Genomic DNA, 26,322 nt, shown 5'->3' with positions numbered 1-26,322 from the left:
AGCAAAGAATTTAACTTGTGGGCTTCGGTGAATAAATACACTTTTTCATCAAATACAGAAAATGTGAGAGAATACTCATACTTGGAAATGGGGCACAGTGATCACTGGGACAGAGGTAGTAAGTGTAAGAAGAGAGAAATAACCGTAATAACAGACCATTTTAACAGGGAGAAAACAAAATGCACCATAAAACCCTGAAGAGCTTTATCCGTGGTCCCCATCAGAAAGAAAGAAGCTACTCAAGTATGCTTAATGGTACACATTTGGCTTTGGAAATTTTTCCTGCCAGAAAGCCTTCCCTCCATAGCAAATTATTTGCGAGATCCTTACCTCTTTATATCTAGCTTAACTGAACCTTTGTGAAAAACCTGGATAGGGCCTAAAATGCTGGCTCATAAGAAAATCCTGGAGAGAGTAATAGACTATTGCTTGTAACAACAACGTGGTGTTAAGAGTTGAATGCTGTGAAGGGGGTTCTTGCGCACGAGACACAAGGAGACTGCATCTGTCATGAGACGCTCTCAGAATTGATACACAGAGGGCAGCAATGATTATAAATTGCTGTAATCAGCGTACTTTTCCTGCCTTTTCTCCAAGAATGCCACACAGCACAAGATTTCAAAGCAAAGTACTAATACGTCTCCATAATGACAGTAGCATCAGATTGTGGGGAAGGGGATACTGTTGGTCTGAAGATTCACACTGGGAGAAACAAGAGTACACTCAAAAAGAAACTCAGCGCAGCACTGCTAAACAGCTGTGTTAGAAAATAATTCCTTGTCTTGCAATTAAGAGACGATTTCCACTGAAAACAGATAGGACATTGGGTTAATAGATTTCTTTAAAAGAAAATCTGTTTTGGCTATCAAAACAGTAGAAGTGAGGAACAGCTGTTTTGTCAGCGAGGACAGATTGTATGGAAGACTCAAATATCAAACCACAAATTAAGCTAGCATTTATTTCTGTTCTATTTACATTTTCAATAAAAGTAAACGAAGTTACACTCAGGGAAAATACAGCGTACCATGAAGAATATAACAGTCGCAATACTAACCTGTTTTTTTTTAAAAACTACTTGTGAAGTTATTAATACTTTACATTTTCAAGTCGTATTACTGCATTTTGCTCCATTCTGGAAAAGCACATCTTTATATGATTTTCCCATTTACATACTTAGCAATCAAAAGCACAGTAGATACACAACTCACCATCCATGAACTCTGTACACAATGAAATTCTGTTTTCTACAAAAAAAGCACCATAAAATCCTATGATATATGATGAGTCACACTGGAAAAAGAAAGGAAAAAGAGAAGCCTGTTTTAAAATTTGCTGTAAGATGATTATAACCAAGAATAATGAAAATGAGAAAATCTATATACCTTATAAAGAATTTCTAACTCCGACATTATCTGCTTCTGGAGTTCCAGTGTTATATCTAAGGGTATGACCTAAAATACAAAAAAAGGACACAAGATCAGAATTGACATAAAAAGTAAGTGAATGATTCAACATAAAAAACTGAAGGTCCATATATTGATTATCCTTAAGTGAGAAAAGGAAAGAGAGGAATAGGTGGGAAGAATATTTTAACAGAATGATGAGCAAAGGAAGGAAATGGAAATGAAAGGACAGACTTATTTACTTTAAGAAGTCAGTTACAAGTAAACTAAGTTATACAGCCTATTTTACCCATGAAATGTCATAAGGTCTGTAGTTTAACCATTTGACCGAGAGACAAGTTAGAACTTGAACACAAGCCCCACACATAATGTAAAGAGCAGGCCTGGTAGATCTGCAGGTCGGTAAATTCAGAGTTGCTGCTTATTCACCCGAAGTGCGATCACCTCCCAGCTCCTGCTCGGTACAGTCTCCTCCTCATCTGCCCAGCACCGATTCCTCTCGCTGCAAAGACGTCTTGTTTAAAAGCCCGGAAGGCTGTGACCCTGGCAGGCCTTGCTGAATGTGCCGATGTTAACTCTGAGGGCTAAATAAGCACTGTAGTATTGAAAGTATCTCTGAACGTCTCAGTGGTGCTCTAAAGGAGTGTCTCTTACCACCACTCTTACAGTTTCAGTTTCTTTAATATCTACCCCCTTTTTCATATAAATTCCTAATATTGCATGAAACATGGAAAACTCTTAAATATACAGAAAAAATGCAGATGATAGCAGATGGTACAGATGCTTAGGTAAGCATCACCAAAGGATTCCTCAAAACAACTACAAACAACCCGACTTTGAGCGCTCAGCAGGTCAAACCAGCCGCTCACCGTCATGCTCATCTGCTGCTTCCTTCATCCATGCCCTCGTTTTTCATCATTTTGAGCCAGGGTGCTAACCAGGACTAAAGTACCAAGTGCTGCAGTGAAGGTGGGGTGCACTCTCTGGAGTTACAAGTTTTCAGGATTTTCAAGACAGACCTTCTTAATAAGGATGCTGGTTCCGACAGAACCAGCATTGAAAGTCAACCTTAAGAAACAATTCTTTGCCATGGTTATTTGAAGACTTGCACGCTCAATTATTAAGTACTACTATATAAACCAAAATGGACTCCAAATGCATTTAGCCAGGCTCAGTCTGCCACCACACAATATTTCACAGTTTAATACTTTAAGCTAAAGGGAAACAAAATCTAGTCAATTTGCAGAATTAGCAGAATAGATATTATAGGCTGCATATACTGCTGATGAAACAAAATACAGAGAGACCATTTCCAAACACACACATTTTACAGTATCAAAATCTGTCTAAAAGAAAAAACGATAACCTGTTTCTATCAAGAGTTTGCTTTAGGGTTATTTATAAAAGCTGTCACTGAACTAAATTGTAAGTGTAATACAAGGGCTGCCAAGAAACGTTTAACACACTTGTCTAGATCAATAATCATTTGCCAACAATGTTCACTTACATTTTTCCAGCGTGAAAAACTTAAAATAGTTTGCTGGAATACCACCAGTTTTACCCATTGAATATTAACAGAATTTAATCCTGTCAACAGTATAAAATTAAAATTTTATCTCACTAAATTCTACTCACAGTGAGAAATTTCCCTGCCTCGTTCACTGTGAAGGCTTCACCGACCTGAACAATGACTAGTTAGCATGATCAGTGTCAAATACATCACTGACATCCAATCAACCAAGACCTGGCATGAAGAAAGGTCTCTGGCTGATTTGCATTAACTATAATTACATACAGACCCTGCATTCTAATAGTGAGGATAACCTGGAAAAGCAGAGCTACCCTATCTACAAGTGTTCAGGATACTATAGGGTAGGGCACGTACAGAAATGTACTGCAACGGTATGGCAAGCACGTATCACCACAAAATAAATTAGGAGAGACCACTGTCTCACTTTCTCTGCATAACTATTGTACAGAAGTGTTTTCTTCCATCTAAACACGCGTGGCTTGTGTGACTTAAAACACAGGAGAGACACCCATCTGATGTCAAGGTTGGAGTAACCTTATGTTGTTTACAGCACTGAAATGGGGGCAGAAAGAGAAAAAAAACACACCTATACAGCACTGTCTTAATCTGCAAATGTAATCTCCGTGGTCATACTCTTTTTGTATAAAATTTCCAAGCATATTTAGAAAATGAAGTTTGTTTGGGCGAAACAACTTTTAAGAATATGTGAGCTGACAGTGTTAAGCATGGGCTGGAACAGTGTTAAAGCAAGAAAAATAAAACAACCCCTCCTCAAACCCATTGCTACCAAGGACAAAGCTGTGAATAAGGGTTTGACTGCAACTTCCACAACTGTAACACAGGTAAGCAAATGAGATGTAACATTAGACAATAAATTTTTCCAAAATGGCACCTTTGGAAAGAACTTTGTAGCAAAAAAATCACTGTGGTTTTCACAGAATTATTGAGAGCAGAAAAGTGAAACTGAATTAATCAGGCATAGAATGAAGTGCTGTGAGTTGACACCGCACTGTTCAACCCATGCGGGAGCAGAGTTTCGTAACAAGTTTGCACCAGAAACCACCACCAAGAGTCCAAGGAACAGACGAGCTCGGCAGGTTGCCGCCGCTCACTGGTCCCCAAGCCACCCGCGTCTGCCAAGGGGTAACCGAGCCTCAGGGATGCGGATGAACAGGATGATCCAGAGATGGGGCAAGGGTAACCTGGGCTGGCTGGGGAAGGGGGGCTGGCAGCCGAGAGCCTCCAGTGCCTGCCCTGATTTCAAAACTAGTTGAAATGGTGCCTCACAGGTAGAGCTGGAAGAGGATACTAGACAAGGGGAGCTTGGTGGTTTTTGGGGGTTTTTTGGTTGTTTGTTTGTTGGGTTTTGTTGTTTTGGTTTTTTTTTTTTTTTTTAATTTAAGTGACATGGCAGTCCTCTGGGATTCAGCAAGGGGCTCCAAGCACTCCTGCACATCTTCCTTATCAAGTTCCTGCCTAAAATACAGCAATCTTGGAATCACTTAGTACACTTATAACATACGTGAACGTACCTAACGTTTCAAGTGGAAAGGGTTAATTTTTAAAAGAGGAATACCTGAGCATATTTCCTCCGCTCTCCACTACACCTCCAGGACAAATAAGGATGAGTTGTCAAGTTAAATACAAGCAGTCAAGTGACTGAATTATAATTTACTCTGTGCTCAATTTAAATTAGTGTGAGGCTATTAAAATATACAGTATAAATACGGCAATTCATCACAAGCTGTCATGGATGACTTCATCTATTTGCTGGAGTGGCATACGTTCCACTAAAGGGAACGAGAGCAAAATCACAGGTCAAATTAAGCTGCTATTCTGTTTTAATTCACTTATTTAATCTGTGGCGACATAATTGTCTTTTACAGTATGTACAACTCAAAGGAAATTTGGGAGTATTATAGTCAGTATACAAATGATTAATCAAATGGTCCATTTAAATGCTAGCTTAAGAGCAGGAGAAACTAAAAGCAGTTGAAGAATGGCAATCAGCCAGCGTACGCTCAAATTTTTCATTTCGATTTTTCCCTCTAATTAGAAAAAAGTTACCTTAGAAAAGTCTGGTGAATCCTCTGCACATTATCTAGCTGTAAAGTTTACATAAAATATGTAATGACAGACAGCTTTGGTCTACAATACAGGTATTAGCATTGGTTTGTTCTCCTGTTCAATATATTTGCAAGATTAACTACCACCTGAAAGCATTTTAATCAACAGGTTTTCAGAATGTTATCTTGTCCTATCAAATCTGTATATTATTGTCAAAAAAAGCCCCCAAAATGCAGAACTCTGCTTTCACAGATCCATCCAGTGATGTCCCTTTTAGCGTGGCAATCCTCTGCCAAAACACTTGATCCTTGTGATATCCGTGTCAAGACGCTGGCATTACCATCCTCTTTTTATTGCTGGGTATGCTGAGCCATAGACCTGTCAAGTAATTTTCTTAATAGAGCAAGCCAGCACAATCACTATCATGGCAGGTTTCCTGACCTCCAGTTTGTGAGCATGTTGTTTTAAACTATGATAATACACACATGTTGATGCAATATTTCTACTGAAGTCACACTAAAAAATATAATTGAGAGTGACAGGACCACCATGAGTAGTATCTACAAGAGAACCCCGTTTCCCAAATCTTCAGGATGCTTATTATCCACCAGGACTAACCAAACCCTTGGACTCTAAGGGAAACACGGAGGTGGAATTGCTGGGGGAAAAGGATTTTTGCCACAGGGAGGTGATTTCAATTAACCTTGCAAAGGGTGAACTCATTTCCCCTCCTGCCTGTGCGATTTTTCTCTTGCTCCACCTCCTCTCCAGGCAGCTTCGGAGGGCACCCACAGCCGCACGGGGCAGGCTGGAGAGCAGCAGTGCCAGCGCTGAGCAGAGCTGGCACAGAAGATGCTCTCTGCAGAACTTGAAAAAGATTATCTGAGGAAGGAATGCAGTCGGGACCAGGGAAAAGCAGCATCCTTTCACAACCCCAGCATTTAGGGGAAGAGTTTTTTTAGTTCCACATTGAAAGCTATAATAAAAAATATTTTTTATTATTAGATTTTCTGTGCTTTTGTGCCTATTGCAACTCAGAGAATTCCTGTCTTACTCTAACTGCTCATGACGGGTTTAGGAATGACGGATACCGCTTGAAAGGACTTTTTCAAGAACTTTTTCAAGTGATATTTGTATTCCATATAATTGGAAGTTATTTGGATGTTATTTCAATTTCCATATTTTCCACATGTGTAGAATCATTTCAAATCCAGTAGTAAGCGTTTGCTTTTCTTCAATTAATTGGAAAGTCAAAAGCATTTCTCCTAGTGGGGTGAAGGGGTTTATGTGATCCTCAGGAAAGCCGAAACATGGGCAGAATCTTCTTTCAGTAAATTATATCTGACTGGAACCACAAGACAATCTGAGCCCAAATCTCAAAGTTACCCATATATGTAAATATTGCCTGGCAGATATAAAGGCTTAATTTGAAGTCTTAGTATAAATCTTACATCTTTAAATTCCATTTAACACCAATTCTGCTTGCAGCAACCAGCTCCCATCACTCCTCCTCTTGCCCTCCTTTCCCACATTCTTTCAGTTCAACTCAGTTACACCAGAATTTAATTATTAAAGACAGAAAAAGAGACAAAAAGCCCATTTTACAGTTTTCTAAGTAATTATTCCAGAAATTATTTTTTAAAAATATACTTTTTAGATCCCAAACTATTAATTAGAATTGTATGAACGCAACAATTAATTTGTTTTCCAAAAGTCTCTACTGCTTTGAGTTTTAACAAAGTTGCCAAAATAAAAAAAATTGTTTGATATATTCAAAAAGGACATATTTCAATATTTTTGTATAGATTAACGGTATTAATAATTTAATTTACAAATTTAATTTAACAAGTTACATACATGGGTTGGTATACTGTTGTCTGAGTTGTGCTATTAGTTTACCACAGTTCTAACTGAATTTCAAAGACTGGCATTTATCTGACCACGTAACACTACAGTGTACAGCTTCACTGCAAAGAATGCTAACAAGAAAAAAAAAGGCCAAATCAGTTGGATAAAAAAACAAACCAAAACAATCGGGGGTGGGGGGCAGAACATTAAAATAAACAAACCTGTTAAAACCAGAAAATGTGCTAGGAAAACAGAATATTATCCCAAACAGGGAAATTCTATTTAAAAATGAGGTTGCAGAGACCACTCAAAGAATATGCCCTTGGGGACAGTTTGGTATTAGCAGAGAAAGGTACAGGCTGACATCCCGCGACCTTTCCATCCCCACTCCTGTAACACTGGGGTTCAGGACGGTGGAGCAGCATCTCTGCCGGTCGCTGGAGAGGCACAAACCACAACTGCACTCGGACACATCCACGTAACCCCACGGGAAGACGTGGTGGTACCTACACACAGTGCCAAGCAATTCCCGGTGGGCGAAACCCGGATTCTGGGAACTCTGTGCTCACTTGGAATCACCAGATTTATGGACAAGAGTTTTTCCTGCATAAACAATGTGGACTTCAATGCAATAAAACAAATTGAGATCTAACAATCAGAGGGAGGGGAAGGAAACCAAGGTCAAGAAAGAGTGGAGAGAAAGAGAGAAAGAAAATTACTGTAATATCTTACCTTTACTGCTAGTATTTTTCCACTAGGGACATGATATGCCCTGCATGAGGGAAAAAATTAAATAACTTGAGATCACATAAAATTACCTCTATACATATGTGCAACATGTATACGCTAATTTCACAGAAAAATGACTTGGGGCTAATACGTTTTACATTAAACCAATTTTATGTAGCATTTCTAAAGAAAGACTGATGAAAACAATTGATCAGAACAATATACTTACAATGAAACCATTTAGTAGGTTTTTACATCTGCATGTTTTATATAAAATCTACACATTAAAGACTTTTGTACAGCATAATAACAAACTTGTAAGTATGAATTTATCCACTTTCACATTTTCTTTCAATGAAATAAAATTATGATATATCCATTATTCAGAATCTTCACGTAAAACAAGGTTTATCACGCAGGTTTGCCAGTCCTATCGGTATTTCCAGTGGTAAGAGAGTGAGATACACAGCTATATCAATTAAAGTGAAGTAAAACAGGTAATGATGATTCTTTATCATAACCTAAGGACCCACAGAAAATATTTGCGAAATGACCTTTCTGCATTTGTATTTAAGATCAGCATGTGTATGCGCATATAAGGTTAGAAAGCATTATTGTTAGTGCTCACGTGTACCCAAAATAATTTTCCCCACAGTATTTCGAGAGCAGTTTGTCTTAATTTCTGAAGACAAACATTCATAATTGGCTATTTAACAATGACTTGTGTATTCCTAACCATGAACTTGTAAGAAAATAAAAAGGTAGGCGAAAAAAAATGTCTACTAAAAATCCGATGTAGTTTTGCATAAAAACAAAACCATTACAGGTTTTCCTCTTCACTAGTTTTATTGTCTCATACTGATTTATGACACCATGCACAGTAATGTCATGTATGTGGCACTAACTTTAAAGAATTATAATATTTTATCACTATATACCTCTAGCAATTATTACTGAAGAAGAAAAGCTTTAATAGTTTTTTTTTTTTGGATGCAAAATCATACATAGCACAGGGCGAGACCGTTGTTTAATCTTATTTATAACCCTGAGCACTTACATAATTTCTGTTAATAGCTCGGAAGTTTCTAAAAAATTCACCTTAATTTAGTAACTCATGGATAAACATTTATGTAACCCAGTGGCATTAGCTTTTAGGAGCAAACACAGTTTAAAAAGGCATACCAAAAGTCAGTGTTATTTAATATCAGTACAACACGCAAAAAGCAAAATCGTCAGACGAAGCTCTGACAGACTGGTAGCCGAATGCATAATCAATGAATCCAACGGAGTAAATGAACTCTGCTGTAACTATGGATGAATCAACAGTGGCAAAACATTATGGACTTAAGATCAGCAGAAATGATAAGAAAATGAACAGGTTGAGATAGCATGCTTAACGTCTGTTAGCTTAATATGTACTGTGCTGGACAGTTTGGCAACTTAATTAGCTTGTCAAGAAAGCTGATCTTTTTTCCGTAAGAGAGATCTCCTGTTTCCAAGTGAATTAAAAGGGAAGACTTGATTATTTAATTATGATGCACGCTAATTCATCCGTGGAAGTTTGGGTTAAATTTCCAGCAGAGGGCAGATACCTGGTTTGGTTTACAGAGCACTGACAGTACCAATTTAACATTTAATTATCGCTGAGAATTGGATCACAAAGGAGACACCATGCCCATGGGTACAGCGTGTCCAGTGGCTTTGCAAATGGCACGCTACCTGGGAGGAAAGGAATTTGTTTACTCCAGGCTGGTCCGGCATCTCGATTGTCCTGACCTTCCTCAACACAGTAACTGTAAAGTGATTAATGAAGTTTGAATAGGAGCTTTGGTTACACCAAAAGACAACCGTACACCTCTGTAGCGTTTTAATTAACGGCTAACACTTCAAATTAGTCTGTAGTTGCTACAGTAATTACCCGTTCCAATGAGTGTGTAGGGAAAACGTTTTTGTTAGATATTATGTAGAACTAAGTTGGAATTGATCATTTTGGTTACAGTCAGCACAGCTAAAGCCTGAAGATTTAGTACCTTTATGTAACTTCAGAAGGATGCACTAAAAAAAAATATCCCACAGAATAATGCGCACAGCATGAAGAAAAACATACTTTTTGTGCATACTGCACCCACCAGTAAGTCTATGGATGTCTACGAGGAGATTAAACTAATATTCATACTCTAAGTAACGTGAATTCTCACCTCAAGGGTCAACTCCCACAGATTTCAGTGTCACCTCCAAAAATAAGTAAACAAACTCATCATTGTAGAACTAGATCATTAGATGAAGCAAAGTAGCAAAACGCAAAAGGTTCCTCAGCAATGCTGTACATTTTAGTGAACACACACTTAAAAATCTTCCAGGACGGCAGGCAAATGATGTCGCCTAATAAACAGTCACAACAACTCCTCTTGCTAGGAATGCATCTGAGCAGTGCCTAACAGTAAAGACAAGTGGATGTTAAAAGATGAGTGAAAACAGCTGCTAAATAGCTGCTGAACTACTTAAAGACAAATGTAAAGAGCATAAATTAAATGCATGGAAATGCAAAATGTTCATGGAAAACACTGTTCTGATGTTTGTAAAATTTCATTCATTGCAGAAACCAGCTCTGGGACAAGAAGTTCATTTTTCTGCTCTTTTTGTTGGGGTTTGGTTTTGGTTTGCTTTTGACCCATTGCAAAAGCTATAACTGATGGTGGTTATAAATCATTTATTGTTAAGGAGACATCGAAGAGACAGTACTACATCAGAGAGTCAACCTCTGCAATCAGAAGTTTAAAAAGTGATTTTGAACACTTGATGCCAGGTGTCAACCATTAAAAATATAAAAGTTGTTATTTAAGTTTTGTTGCTATTTGCCAACGGCAGGAAGCAGGTTCCGATGCGCGTGTCCCCTTCCCCCTCTGCCTCTTAGTTAAACTGGGAATTTATAAGAGAAACGCCATGGCACGGACTGCGCTTTTTACTCTCTGGAGAGGAAACTCCTAACAGATATTGGGACAAATTAAGAATATATTCTTATGCAGAGCCTGTTCTAGATCCCACCCAGGTTAGCTGGAGAATTGCATCTACCACAAACTTGATGTTTTATTATTTTAAGTGCAAACTAATGGAAATGCTGTGAGATTAATAACTATTTTAGTAACAACTTTCTCCACTACTAAAAATACTTTAGGTATATATTGAAAAATATTGACACAGTATTTATTAGAATAGAAAAATAAACACAACAACAATCAGTTAATTCATTTGGTGCCCAATTTCTGCGCATAAAGAGACCGTAATTCCAGCACCCTGCACCCAACCGATTTTTTAATTTTATTTTAAAATAGACTATTTGTTAGCTATTGTAGCCACAGCATTTTTTAGGCTGAGGATAATGATTAAAGTTACTAAAAAAGAAAAAAAGCAGAGTTCAGAAATCCATTTTGGGATACCAATCTTACAAGATGATGCATTCTTTTCAAATTCACCAAAGCCTGACTGAAAGTAGTTGCTGTGCATCTGTAAGAAGACAAGATAGTACAAAAAGTTGTAGATCTCTCAAGCTGATCTCCGGTGACATCTTCAAAGTGAATAGTAAAGGCTAGTGATTGAAAATTGCACCTTACGTCTCAGAATATATATGGGATACAAGAAAATAATTCATACTAATTTTTCCCAGAAAATGAAAATTGTTCATGCAAGCAAACCGTTCTTTCTTGATGCTCAGAAGTGTATTTTAGTTCCTATGTCTAATACAGATAGGGGACAAACTCTGCACTCAATTGAGTAACCAATTTAATAATCACCAGATGAGGAGAAAGGTGATGAACAATACGTAGAAAGAAGTGCACCCCTTGATATTAGCAGTACCCGGTGCAGGGACCAAGTTAAAGAGATTGTTGTTGAATTAAAGCTAAGTTTTAATAACTCAGACTGATAGCTCTCTCAACACAGTTTTTATAGATTTCACAGAAGGAAGAAATCTTCAGGGAGGGTGGAGAGAAGAAAGTACCAACTTTCAGACCTCCTCGGGGGGGGGGGGGGGGGGGGAAGAAAAGATATTCCAGCAACAGAGGCAGCATGGTAGACAGCAAAACATGAGCTCCGAGAAAGAGAGGAAAAACAGAGCGAGAAAGCTGGAAGCTAGATAGGGAGAAGGTGAGTTTTGGAGGGCCTTCCTTCCCCCCTGACCTGGCACACTGTGCTAACGCAAGATGGAGGATGCAGCTGACATCTCCTTTTGGGAAGTTCTCCTAGTGAACACGCATGGCACGCGATGCAGGGAGGCTGGCTTAAAGCTGCCGCACGTTGTATAAGAAAAGGACAGGCAGACTTCAATCACTGTGTGTTTTGAAACATTCCCACTTGGGGAAAAGAAATTTAAATCTTTCCCTTCACATTCCCACCGGAATTCATTATTCTGAGCCCCCTACATCCATTACAATGAACAGCTTCTAAGCAAGACTGGCACAGTTGTGTCAAATATTTTATTAACCTTGACTATTAACCATATCCCTAGGCATTTAAAGCCCTGAAGGGACCCATGTGAGCCAAGTCCTTTAGCATAACTTTGTCTCCTCTACTCTGAAAATCAAGAGTGCCCCTCAGGGAGCACTGCAAAGGCAGCTTGCCCAGCTCCGTGGCAAAAGCTGGGTTATTCTGGGGAATAAGAAAGACTGTGTAAGCAAGCGTGCACTCTGCTTGAACAAAGCCCTCCAGCTAAGCCGGAAAAACTTCTGATGGACTGCGGAGTACAGTGTGTGCATCCCTTGTGTTCCAGAAAATAAAAATCAATATCATGGAAAACTCGAATAGGGCTTTGGGGGAACTGCCAACTCCTTGGAATCTCTCCCCCCCATATATAAGAAGTGTTTCTACAGGAAAGCAAATCAAAAAATGAAAGCGTCAGAAGCAGCTGGTTTCTGTTTTAAAAAGGAGAGGAAAAAAAAAAAAAGGTATTCACATTGCTTGCTTTGTTCTTGCTGAGGTCTACTGCAAAGAAAACCAGAGGAGAAACGTAAGATGTTTTGGCTCAAACATATTTACGGAATATGCCATAGCCCATCCTAATATTTAATGCTAAAAATTTCATATACTGAATATAGTGAGTTTCTACTCACTTAGCTCAAAAGTAAAACAAACAAAACCAACCAAACAGAACATGCACAAGCTTCTTAATAAATAGCTTAGATGTCAAACAAAAAATTTCTCCCTCTTTCAACTTGTAAGACTAACAATTTTATATTCTCCCTGTGAGAAATTTTACCTAAAAGCACAGTGGGGAGCTGCATTACATGCTGTGATTGTGGTATGATTTCTTCCAGGGCAAGCAAAGAATTAACTTCAGGTTTCAACATGCAGGCAATCAAGAGAAACAGCAGTTTTTGATTTGTTTTCTAATTTTTAATTGTAAATCATTTGCCCACATACGAGTGACTTAAGGATGGTCACATCAGAAGCATAGACTGAGTATGCAGAGATCCCTGAGCTTTCTCAAACAGCTTTTCCTGACATGTACAATAACTTTTTACTACAAACTAAGTTTACTGGTATCTGAAAACTCAAAATAAATGCAGTCTCTTTCTAGAAGCAAAAATCCGTTAAAATTATTATATCATGCTGCTCATGCAAAAAAGCACTGAAGAAGCCTGCAGCAGCCTACCATGCAGAAGATCCTGCTTCCCATCTGTTCACTTTGGCCACCAGGATATATTTTTCTATTTTTCCCCCAATAGCCACAGAAACAATTTCTAATCAATAAGATATTCCTTGGCAAGACCAAATGATTCAAGGGAAAGCCATGACCTGTCTGCTATGCCAATGAGTCAGTCCCTTCCCTTTCTAGAAATACAACTAACATCAGCAAATATGACAAAATGATATACTGACAGTACCGTTACATTAGTGATGTGGCTGCAGGACGCAGGGGATGCAATGCTCCCCTCTGGTCGAGGTACCAGAGAAACTTACGGTTAATGCCACAAACTCAGATCTGCTGTAGTTCTGCTGGCTCACAAGCGTTGGTTTGTCATTCTGCTAAACGATGCTTTTAGTAGATGAAAGGGACCTCTGCACACCATCTAATCCAACCTCCCTCTTGAAGTGGGACTGTATCAATGGATGAGTTCAGCCATAGCTTTGTCCAGCTCTGTGCTGAAAGCCCCAAGGACAGAGATCCCCTGCCTCTCTCACGCCCTGTTACAGTGCTGCACCATCTTACTTGTGAAGAGGTTTCTCCTCATGTCCAATCTGAACTTCTCAAGGTGGCAACTTGAGGCCACAAAGTAAAAATAAAAGTAAATACTTCAGGTCCTTTCTTCCAGATATGTCTCCTTCTGCTTCACACCTTGGTATGTATTCATTATACACCTTTGTTAAAAACATCAAGACATCACTTCACTCGACAAGAATTGTCCCGTTTCCCCATATCCGTATCAGGTCACCCATAGCACTGCACTGATGAACTGCAGAGGAAGTCCTCCAGACATCCTCCTCGCTCGACGCACACAATAACACGCACAAAAGGTCTCTGGGACTGAAGCAGGGTATTTCCTAGCAGAAATGAACATACACATAGAAGCCCTAGGTTTCTTATTTGAGTTAGAAAGTTAACACAAAAAGCTATGGTTGTAGTAAGCAGCACCTTCAGATGTAAGGGCACTGAATGAAGTCAAACTGAACATTTTCCTGCCCTATGAGAAATAACCTAGAGCAAAATAACTGTGTCCGTGTCGTGCAAGATGAACACAATTCTCTAAGTGTTATGCATCGCAGAATGACATGCCAGTCACCAGCTGCAAACTATATGCTGCATCACCCACAGATTTGGTTTACTGTTAATTTCTGCCCCCCCCCCTCTTTTTTCCTAGTACTGCCACTGTCTGTCACGCTCTTGGTCAGACTCTGGCAGTCTAATGATAGAATTGTCACGTACTCAGATGACCATCTAAAGAAACAGATTCAAATTGTTTCTAGGAAATAAACACTTTGACAGTTGTTGCCTTCTGCAATAGACTAACACATTAGCCTGGCTCTCTGGCTGTTAAAACAGGAAATCCAAAGTGCACAGCAGTTGTAGAAAGGAGCTTTTATGGGGACTGTGCTAGTTCAAACAGCAATCTACGCCAACCTCCCCTCTATCTAAAATCCCATTACAGATGCTTGAGTACTGATTGCAAAATGATTTGTTGTTAAGCTAGAAAACAAACAAAAAATACTTGTATCTAAATTTTAAACTTTTCAAAAGAACAAAATTGGCACTAGAAGCTGCATAAAGAAATTGCAGAATAGCAAAATGTCTCCCTTAACCCATCTCTGTGGGAAAGAGGCCGTTTTGGCATCCGAGCCTAAGCACAGCAGAATGAATCCCTCACCTCTTGTACGCTGTAACCTACTACTATTTCCATCTGTTACCACTTATATTAGTCTTCCTTCTCCACTGCAGCCAAACATTCAGGGTCAACCTTTGAAAACTGGATTACAAGTCTTTCTCCTTGTACCCATCCCATTGCAATTCAGCCCCGATTCCTTAGAGAGACCTGAACAGACAGAAAGGACTAAAGACTGAGATGGCTTAGCCTTGACGCTGCTTGAGGAGGCTGTGGTGCCACCATCACCAATACTAGGTCACTCACTACCACAGGACCAACCCAGATCAGATGCAGGCACAGTAATGTGTTTCAGCTGCTGGCTTCAAACTAGCTGAAAGAACAAAGGACAGCAGAGCAGTCATAAGCTTAGGCTGACATGGACAGGCATTATCTGACACAGCGTAAAGCCTGCCAAGTAAACCCATCACAATTTTTGGAAGAAATGTGAAGCAACAGAGAGCGCCAAAAACTACGTCACATCCTACGGTGATGGCAGTTTAGATGCTTACATCCCTCCACAAGGAGACCTAAAGCTGGATTTTCTGCATCATCAAACCATTTGTTCAGGAGAGATGCGTTCATGACACTCTCACAGCATAACAACTATTCAGGAAAAAAAACAAACCAGAGTTGTTCAGTAATTCAGTAATGACCAGTAATAGAAACCAGAAATGTACCAAGAAGCAAGAGTTTTCTAGGTATTCACTGTAATAGCTGAAAGAGCGTTTTCTTCTAATCACGGTTCAGTTCCAAGTAGAAAGCTTGCTCTTCCCCAGGAGCAGGCTGAGAGCATAAACACCGTGAGGTTGGTTACACTGCCCCATTCACTACTGGATTGCACTGAGATACCATCGTGATGAGCAACATGCCAGGAACAATTTTTGCATTGCTCCTCTTGTATCACTCCTTGCCATCATCATTAAAACAGCTGTGGTGCCGTACAGGGAAGGTGGTTATACATCGGAGCTGAGTATGGCTGGCTAATCCTTATGATAATTCAGTGGATATCTGAGCAGTTAATTTTTAGCATTTTGAGTAAGCATTTTCAAAGAATCTGGGGTGAAAAGAAATTGAAAAATCAACATCAACCTCACCGGTGTTGTTACACCCACTGTTCTTCACAGAGACATCAAACAGAGATTAAGGAGAGAGTCTGAAACACAACACTGGCAGCATAATGGCAAAAAAGGATTCCTACATAAATACATGTTCTTCTGCCCCTTATCTCACATTCACTGATATAAGCAAAAGCATTATTTTAAAGAGTATTCTATGTCAGGGAACAGTCAGTGCCTATAAGCTTGGCATAGCTTGGCTCTGGCAAATTCCACCAATTCTCTACTACACGGAGTGTTACTTGTAACCAAGAAACAGATGATATCACCCGCATTGGGGCAAGCTGCAAAGCAAGCTGCACTATGCCCACACACCACCTCACGCATTGGTAACGAGAACAAACTCAAGTTTTCAGGATTACTATTCGCTTAATCTTCCAAGCCGTGGGCATACAAGGCAAACGAAACAATTTTAATTTAAGAATCATCCAGTTTCTAATTAAACAGCCATAGGCAGCTGGCTGGATACATTTTAATCAGTTTCAATAACCTATTGATTGTATACTGAAGCTTAAAAATTAAAAGTAAAAAGATGACCGGGGAATTGTCCCATCTCAGAACAACAGTAGAACCCTCTGTAAATAACTCCTCTTTTAACCATCAGCTAAATGAACACTTCAATACTGCAGTACAAAGTCTTCTGCAAAATTACTTTAACTAACAAGCAGAAATTTATCAGCTTCAGCCAAAATCAATGCTGAAATCAATTTGAACACTGGTTGTGTCTAAAGGGGCTCATTGGCAATTTAGGGAAATTACACCATGTAAATGCCTGTGCTTTAATTGAACAGTTTCATCAACTAGGCTGTGATTGCTGTCCATTCATTTATTTACTTTCACTGCAGCTACCATTCTGCACAGGAATGGTTTTTGTCAGACTTGAAGGAGGTACTTTATCTTCATATGAGGCAGGCAAGTGATAGCCGGGGTCAAAAGAAAAGAGTGAACAGCAATCACTGGTCAGTCTTGTTTAAACTGCAATGATAATATGCAGAAATTTGGTGGGGTATTTCTAACTTAGCCCAGCTACTATTGTTCCAATGCTTTTCAGTGTGCCTAAAAATAAAACAAACCAAGAGAAACAGAAAATGAATGTAGTCTGGGAAAGGAAATAAAGGAAAACGCCTCCACAATTGCAACACAAGAATGCAGGGAGATAGGATTTTCAGACTTCACATGGCCACAGATTTGTTTTAATGCCAAACAAAACATTGAACCTGCCTGTACTTTAAGAGCTCCATCAAGCACCAGGCTGGGACAAGCAACGTCTAAAAATGTAGTGAGAACCTCCACTGGGAAGTACAACGCAAATGAGGCCACGTGGGTCGGCTGGCAGTCCTCCGGGCTGGGAACCTGCAGAGATGGGCTCGGTTCCTGCTTCTGTCGCTGCTTTGCTACCTTGGGAAAAATCATTTCACGCTCTGTCTCCGTTTACCCTCTGCCGTGTGCAGAGGATGACACTAGCGTCCTTTGCTAAAAGGGCCAAAATAATCTGTGAATGGAAGTATTTTAAAGAGGAGCAAATTATTGTTGTTGTATTGCATATTCATACAGAAAACCAGAAGCAAACAAAGAGAGGAGAGCAACAGCTCTGCTTAGATTTAGACTGGCTTCCCTAAACATTTGAGGTGCATGATAGTTACCGCTTTTGAAGAACAAACTGGGACTGTAGAGACCCTCTTGAGGGAGCTCCTTCATGACAGCACCAGTGTCATGCATTAGAAGCCATGGGACAAGCCACAAGGAGCAAACCTTGCTGTGCCAAAGCTCCTCAAGGCAGTGAAACTCTGGCTATTCCATCACCATTCCGGCAAATGGAGCCAAATCACCTCCACCTCCCTTACTCTCAAACACAGCTAAATCTCCTCCAGCTTCCTCACTCCAGAACTGACAATGCTTTTCCCTGCTAATGTTAGAGGATCCGTAATACACTTGCAAGGCACAGTTTGCAGGCTGTCTTGCAAGAGATAGCAACTTTCCAGCTGTCTTGCCATGCGCTATGTTTAATGTGCTAATGGGGCACCCCAAGGTTGGCTGAGATAGAGAATAAGGAAACAGGCATATGCTAGAACATACAACTCAACCAAACAGCAAAATTGCTTAAGTAAATTGCCTAAACAAATTAAGCTTCCGTATTTATTCGTATTTTCCCTAGCTATACAATTCTTCTGGGTGGTACATCATCAACAGCCACTTCTCTCCCAATTACTCAACTTAAAGTGAAGCCGTCTGGTTTAACAGCATTTTGCTAAGATGATAACCGATTCTCCCTTTTCTTCCATCTCTCCCAGATACTAGGTAACTTCACAAATTAATTACGGCATCATCGGGCCTTTATGTTTATTTCAGTATACAGAGCAGTATAGCTTGCTGCCGCCGAAGACTCCTCTAACAGAATCCAAAGATTTACAAACCATACACAACACATTTAAAAAAAACCAAAAAAACCCAACACACACAGGCACACAAAAGGCTATACCATCCCCTGAAGTTCCTTGAACATCTCACTTATTAGCTACAATTGCAAAGCAAAAACTAGAAGACACGAAATAAGAGAAAAAAGTATTATTTTTGCTTGTATGTAAAGGAAGGAAATCGTGATGCTTTAGATATGCCATGTGAGAGAGACTTCACAGAGCAATTTTTTGCCAGAGATAAATACCTCTACTTCGTAATCCTTAGGTTCAAAATATACACAACTAAGGATTTTTGGTCTAAACAATTTAATGTAGCTACTCCTGAGACTGGCTGGCAGAGTGTATACATCACATTACAAACCAAAACGTTAACCTTCTTTCACTGAAGCAAAAAGGAGCAATCTTATCAAAACAGTCTCTCAGAGCTCTGCAGCCAATGATGGAGCTAAAAGATGCAGCACAGAAGCACATACTTTAAATGTCTTTTGGACCTACCAGTGAATGATTTTTTCCAAAAAAAGCAATTTAAGTAAATACAATAGATGCACTGGTATATAAGTGTTTTCTTCTGCTGTGAAGCAGCCCGAACTGTACATTCTCCATCCTACCTATAGCTTCTGTGAAATAGTTGATAAGAGTCTGTTGCAGAGCTGGAAGGTCGTACATCCACCAGTGTAACAGTCTTAGGGCCCTCTTGTCAGGAAAGGTGCAAATCTCCACAAAATAATGGCAGCTGAGAGCTTCCAAAAATTCAAACAATTGGACTTACAATACTCCATGGAAAGTCGAAATCCCAGTTAATGATGTAAACTACCTACACCAACTGGCAGACAGAAGAGAAAGACACTAGGATGCTTTCAGTCTTTGTTCCAGCAGATTTCATCACTTGACAATCTTTACTCAAGACAGGGTACACGCTGCCCACTATGCACCAGTGGAAGAATTCTTGCTTTCTGATTGTTTGTATATTCAAAGATACTTTTTGAATATACAGTTTGGAATTATTTATAGGTTCTCATGTATTTTTTGAAAATACAATCAGAAAGCAAGAATAATTAACTGTTTTTGCTGTATCTAATTCTGGAATTGTTATCATTCCTTAATTAAGAAAATAGTGTATCAAAAGGTAGGAGAAAAATAGGAAGTCAAACAACTATTAAATCCCTTCCTTTTAGAACAGCAAAAACATTTAGATTCAGCAAGTTCTCACTAGAAATATTGCTATAAAGTATTGATTTTTTTACCAGACTCAATTGACTGAAAAGTTGTTTGTATAGCAATATTGGCCAAGCCAATATACTGGAACAATTTTGCTACACACAGTAATCAAGTGTATTTCTAAAGCATAATTATACTGTCATAAAAATAAAGCTAAGATACCTCTTCTCTAAGCAATAAAACAGTTGCAGCTGTAAAGAACCCAAATAAATGAAATACATTTTCTAACTAAACATAGCGTCTTCCAAAGAGAACAAAACCACCTCCCCTCTCCCCCCTTAAGCCAAGGTTAGCATGAAAAGTGATCAATACTTCAATCTCAATAAACTATTTCAATAGTAGTTAATTCACATGGAAAGAGAGGCTGAAAATTTTTGCTCAGCGACCTGCGACACGCTATCTTGTTTGCTGAATGCTGATAATATATCATTGCCATAATGGATATGACTTAGTATAAAGAGCTAGAAAGAAAGAAAAAGAGATACCACATAGACACTCTCGTTCTTTAGATTCAGATCAATACTACACACAGCCTCTTCTGAAACAAACCGACAGCATGGAATGCTGGAAGAGGAAAACAGCCAAACGCCTGCAATTAATTTTATTTGACAAATGGTCATTGATTTACTGGAATAAAATATATGTGGGCTGCTATCTATGACTACTGCAATCCAGCTACCTGTAAGTATTCCATTTTGCAATTTCTTACTGGCTTGTGTAGCACAGATGCTCCTTTGGCGAGGGAGAACAGGCCCCCCTTTACGAAGAGGTGATTGTTGCAAGGTAGGAAGTTCTCTGTGCTTTGTCCAAAGCACATCACCACGGCATGGTAACTGCCAACTCCCTGCAACGACAGCAACCAGCAGCCCTCCAGGGATGAAAGAGTGAATTGGTACAACTCTTCAATCCAACGCACCAAGAAACAAATTCAGGAAGATGAGAGAGGAACGCATAGCTTAGAAGCCAGTTTTGGGAGAAAACCATATTTCATATTTATATTCTGCTATTGTTTGCATTGCAAAGTAAGTCAAACTTCAGGAACATGTAAAGCATCCACACGTAAAAATGGTGCACATTCCCTGGAGCAGTGCAGAATAACACTTGCACTAGAGAAAATAGTGTGAAGTCACTGCAACTGCTGATTTAAAATATGAAGGCAATAAAAAGGAAAGAGAAAGGTAGAAATAGTTCCCCGATACAGAAGAGGGCTCATGTTTTTACAGGTAAAGTTTTTTACTTTCCCAAATTGCAGGCAAATGCAACGCTCAACCACTTAACGAAGCAGATCACACCATCAGCCCACACAATGCAGCAAATCAACATAGAAGAAATGCCAGAAGTATTATGCATTCCCTCCTGTGCCATTATCCTCTGTGCCTTGAGTGTTCACATCTCTGTTCCTTCATCACTCCTGCAGACTCTTACTAAAGCAGTAGTCATCACAAGAGAAAAACATTTTTGTAAAAATATTAAACAAAAAGCAGGCACGTAACTATACTACCCTTCAGAAATACAAAAAGAAGTCAAAAGGTGCAAGTTTGGCTTTACATAGCATTTTATCCAAATTTCCTGTATGAATTTTATGAAATGTGAAATACGTATTATGCCTGTGGCAATATTATAGAAGAATGCGACGTTTTTGTACCGCCTTCCGCATCTAAAAGCACTGTCTCATTGTAGGGACCATGCTCACACAGCAGATGTGGAACAGAGCTGTCCCTTGTGAGTAGGGCAGACGCAAGCTGACAAACAGACATTAAGTTCAGCAGATCCTCAGCGCAAAAGATTAGCAAAGCACACGTTCACTTGCCTTGGTTTACATCCCTTAGACTTTGGCCATTGGCCACTGTAAGACACAGGATGAAGGGGAGAGACATTTGGTACGAGCTGGTATGGCCGCCTTTGGCGGTTCATGATTTTGCATTGCTAGCTCCTTACTTCAGCTACTTCTCTAAAGAAAATGACCCCAAATTGGGTAACAATGACACACTGTTCCCTCACTTTGTGGGATACTCCTTTTCCCTAACTGTGTCTCAAGTGCCTTCCACAAGGATCAGAGCACGTGGCCCTCCTTTGCGATGCTTCTCCCACCTACATCCACTCCTGGAGCCTCCATCAGTACACGGGGAAGGGAAGCAACTTTCTCTAAATGAGAAAACACCAAGAAGTCAGTGACTGAGCTGTAAAGTTCAACACGCGCTCTTCTCAAATCCGTCTTATGATAAAGTAAGAAAAGAACACCGTTTCTGCAAGTTTCTTGGTCTAGGAATATCTTTCTACAAGAGAACGTCAATGAGATTTCTGAACTACGTTCCATCTACAAGGCTAACCTGATTTCTGAAGAGTCCATTCAAAGACTAGATTTGTCCCTTTAAGGTTTTGGAAGTCCATTTTCATTAAGCCTTCTGCAAGGAGACCGAAGCCAGTCATTTTGCAATGTTGGCAGCCAATTAGAAACTAAACTAAATGCACCATAGCTTTTAAAACATTTTAAAAAAAAATTGTTAATATCAACGTTAAAATATCTAAGGTATAAACAAAATCATAATGGGATGCTGGGTTACTGTATATGGTAAATAGCTCTCTGGAGGAAACCTTTATTACTCCCTCAGGGCTTTCTTACAAAGTATGGATTTCTTAATTCCTAGTGGAATATTTTTCATACACCACTGCAGACTATTAAGTACCAGATATTACATTATGTAGTTTAAACTTTGCACTATGCATGAGAAAGACTTTCCTGTCGAGAAAACTATATCTCTGCCATTATAATCTTTACAATATTAAAATTAATACTGGCTGCAGGGTATAAGCTTCGCTACCAAAATTTGGGCGAGTTTATCATTTAATATATTCATCAGCCTGTGTGTGAAGCTGCTCGTAAGGGAGGGAAGTCACTGCAACAGTGAAAGGGGTATTTACTAGTTTTGAATTGCTAGAGAAAGGCAGAGCAATGGTGTCATCACATCCCACTGGTGTCATTCCCAGTACTGGGCTAGCAAAGGGCGTGGTGAGCCAGCAAGAATAATGGCATTGCAAATACCAAAGGCAATTCATTATGCTTCAGGACATTTCAAGTTCCACTTGTGAACCATTAACTTGTTACCCAGGAGGGATTCAAAGCTAAGCATTAAAAAGATACTAAAAATGCACCAGCCCTCACGGCACCCAAAAGCAGATACCTTGTAAATACGTAAAGAGAATTCTTAAAAAGTTTGCGTTAAGAATTTCTTTTATAATCTTTCCTGCATAGCAGCAATGGCCCACCTATATCTCACTACAAATATGAAGGGGGGGGGGGCGGGGAGGGAGGAAGAGTGCTGTTAAATTTTATTTTCAAAAATTTTAAGTGAAATTCAACACTCACTTGTAGACTGTGCCTCCATTGCCATGACCGAGGATGTCTCGATACCGTATGTCTTGTTCATTCATCTCCACAAGAAAGAAAGAAAAACAAAAGAGATGTCATGCTGTGGATGGAAATGTCAAGGAAAAGCAACTCTAGGCCATAAACAACAAGCAGTCTGGGTCATTTCAAGTTCAGCTGCAAGAACGAGAAGATCAATACAACATTTGCTGTCCAATTTATAAAAGACGATACCAAGGGACAAAGTGATGGAAAGTTTAATGACAATTTGTTTGCCTGGGTCATTTCATTAAAGTTTGATAAAAGGTGTCAAAATGGAATGATATAATATAGCTCAAGAGGGTCAGGTCACAGATACTGATAGGAAAAGGGTCTCCAGAACTGCACATAACCGAAGCCAAAGTTGGAGGTGAATGGAAACAATCCAACAGAAAACTGTCATCTTAAGTATGGCTAGAAAAGTTTATGATTTATTCTGGAATCAGCATAATTGATACTAATTGAGTGACAGTTCTGTCAGTAGGATTCCTTCATAGTGCTTAATTTATATACCTTTTAACTAAAACAAATATTCTGAAAAAGAAAGTCTTGAATTGCTATCCAATAAAAATTATTTTCCTTGAAATACACAACTAATTGCTTGCCTCAATCTTTCTGCTCACTGGGACAACTCTCCCGATATGACGATATCCTCAGATATTTGAGAAGCCCGATACAAGCACTGTACGTTGCAAATGCTGGCATTTGGGATCTTTCTGATATGGATTTTACAAAAGCTAATTATACATCACCTTGCTGGATGAGCAATTCAAATGTAAAACTACAGTTCAACCTTCTCCTGTACAAATACAGTTATACTGATCTTCCAGCTAAACCACCTACTAAAAAAATCACTACAAACATTTTTGGAACGCACATGCATACTTGAAATTAAATATTTTAATGAGCGTAAATTCTGGGCTGCATGCATTTGCTATTCCAAAAAAACCCCCTCCATTGCCTGATCATTGTAAATAATAAATGTCCGGGCATATCCCATTTTTTTGGGATATTTTCCTAGGAATTTGTTACCAAATCATTAACTTGTTTCTATTAACTATTTATATTTGATAGGATACAAAGTTAAACATTTTACACGAGTTGGTATGGCTACTTAAAGACTTTCTGTCATTTTTGTGTGTTAAAAGGCATCAAAAAACCCCTAATGATACGTCTGGTCTGCTATCACTGATGTGATTAGAGATCACGTAACCACATCTGAGATAGCTTCAAATTAGCTGTTTCAAGTAGCATGAGCACCGCGGTGAGAGCCACACAGACCTCGCCATAAGCTAACTGTATTTATCCACCTTCTGAAATGGCTTTTAAAATTCAGTAGGGACATGTGCCTTTCAGTTACTAAGCCATGTTTAAGCATCCCCTTTCATGTGACATCAGTGAAGATAAGAGGAACTTTGCCCCTGGCTTCAACTGGCACAAGTAAGTGATGGTAACAAGCTGAAATGCCCTAAAGAGTCAATATTCAGCATGTCTTACCACCAGAAAATGGAATATTTAATTGATTTAAAATAATATGTTTTAAGGACAGAAATTATGAACTCCAAAATTTGTATTCTTTCCTTTCATTACCTGAATAAAAAGCACGCTTGTTTCTCACAGGACATACTTTTCCTCTATGCATTTCTTCCACTGAGGTCAAAATCTTTGAGTTCTGAGAAAATTCAAAATACCTCAAAGCAGAAGTTGACTCTACATTATTACCTATTTGTAGTTAAACCTGGGCCAGATATCTTAAAAGGGTATGAAATGGCCCATTCAACTACCAAGGTTTATGATGAAAATGAAAATTTATTTTATCACTGAAAGCTATCTTGCTTATTGCATCAATCAGAGAATGCAAATAAAGGGGGGGGGGGGAAGACACCTCATAAAGAACAATAATTCATGAATGGGTTTAAAAATATAGAGAATCTATACTGGATCCTTGCTCTAAACATACTTTCTCTCAGACTGCAGTACTCATTAATTTAAAGCATAAACTGTGTTTAAGGAGTTCTGCTCTCCTAATCCGGAGGACTTTAGTTCTCCAGTCTTTGAGGTAACAACAAACATCTCTTTCCTATATTCCCAGCAACGTTCTTACACACAAAACTCTTAAGAGGAATCAAATGAATCCACAAAGCTCCGAGCATACTTGTATCTTTGCTTCTTGTGGGGAAAAAAGAATAATTTTTTTGTAGTTACACAAGTTATAAGCAACAAATTGAGCAGAACCAGAGACGTAAAGCGTATTCTCTTTCCTCCTGCTTTTTGCTAACTGGTAAAAGGAGAGTACTTTCTTCACACCATTCCCTAAAAGCCAGTGATAGGAGCAGTGCCGTACTGCGATGCTGCACCACTCGCACCCGCTGCCAGCCCAGCACCACTTCTTGTCTCTAGGCTCAAAGAGCAACCAGAAACCCCGGGTGAAATAGGAAGACTGGGGTGGAGCAAGTATCTGCCAGCAACCGATAGAGAGATAAAGTGTGATTTACTGGCTCAAATAAAGATGCCAAAAACATGTGGTGATTTATTTATTTTACTGGGAAAACTGGATTCTCAATCATAAAATGATAGCATAACAACAACGAACTCGACAGTATGGAGTGGAATATTAAACCTGCAAAGCCAAGTTTGATCGGATGCCAATATTAACAGAATTAATGAAAAAGCAAAACAGACTTCAATTATGGATCAGCAAACAAAACATCCCTTGCTTATACCTGCTGTTTTTGAAAGAAATCAGTGTCTATCTCTTGTAAATCATTAAAAACAAAATGCTCAATTAATCCTTATTTTATATGTAGAGGCCTGACAGAGGCAAAGTCCTATAGCCATACCTTTGCTTTACGAATTGAAGCAATAATGGTTTCAGAAAGCAGTCACACTCTATGAGCAGACAATTGAAGAGATTTAGTAAATCCCACTTTATAGAGCAGAGACTAATCGGAAAACACAAGCCAGTCAAATGTTTCTTATGAACTGTTGACACTATATCAATGCTGAATCAATTGGTGGCATTTACTCTGAGTGACAGAAAAGAAATAAATATTTATATCACATCACCTATATCAATGAACCTAGGCAGAAAGCTATTTCTAACCTGTCAATATTTGATTATCTTGAAGAATCATGTCCCCTTCTTTTAATGATTAATATGAATTCCTTAGTAAACCTAAATGGAAACTACTAGAGGAATATCATTATGAATGCCTGAAAGCATAAACTGCCAA

At 39.0% G+C, this 26,322-nt stretch overlaps 1 protein-coding gene across 3 annotated transcripts in view; it reads right to left on the bottom strand.

The window, feature by feature from the left end:
- The window catches only part of MAP2K5 (mitogen-activated protein kinase kinase 5), a 139,975-nt gene that overhangs the window by 86,626 nt on the left and 27,027 nt on the right, over positions 1-26,322 (bottom strand). For all 3 annotated transcript variants that reach the window (XM_076348108.1, XM_076348110.1, XM_076348109.1), the window contains 4 exons: positions 23,051-23,115; positions 7,582-7,621; positions 1,383-1,451; positions 1,209-1,290 (listed from right to left, as the gene is read on the bottom strand). In XM_076348108.1, the coding sequence (XP_076204223.1) occupies positions 1,209-1,290; positions 1,383-1,451; positions 7,582-7,621; positions 23,051-23,115 (256 nt within the window). The remainder of the gene's footprint in view (positions 1-1,208; positions 1,291-1,382; positions 1,452-7,581; positions 7,622-23,050; positions 23,116-26,322) is intronic.

This window comes from Aptenodytes patagonicus, chromosome 10 (genome assembly GCF_965638725.1).
Source record: "Aptenodytes patagonicus chromosome 10, bAptPat1.pri.cur, whole genome shotgun sequence".
Classification (NCBI taxonomy): Eukaryota; Metazoa; Chordata; class Aves; order Sphenisciformes; family Spheniscidae; genus Aptenodytes; species Aptenodytes patagonicus.
This window is presented reverse-complemented; position numbering and strand designations above follow the sequence as displayed.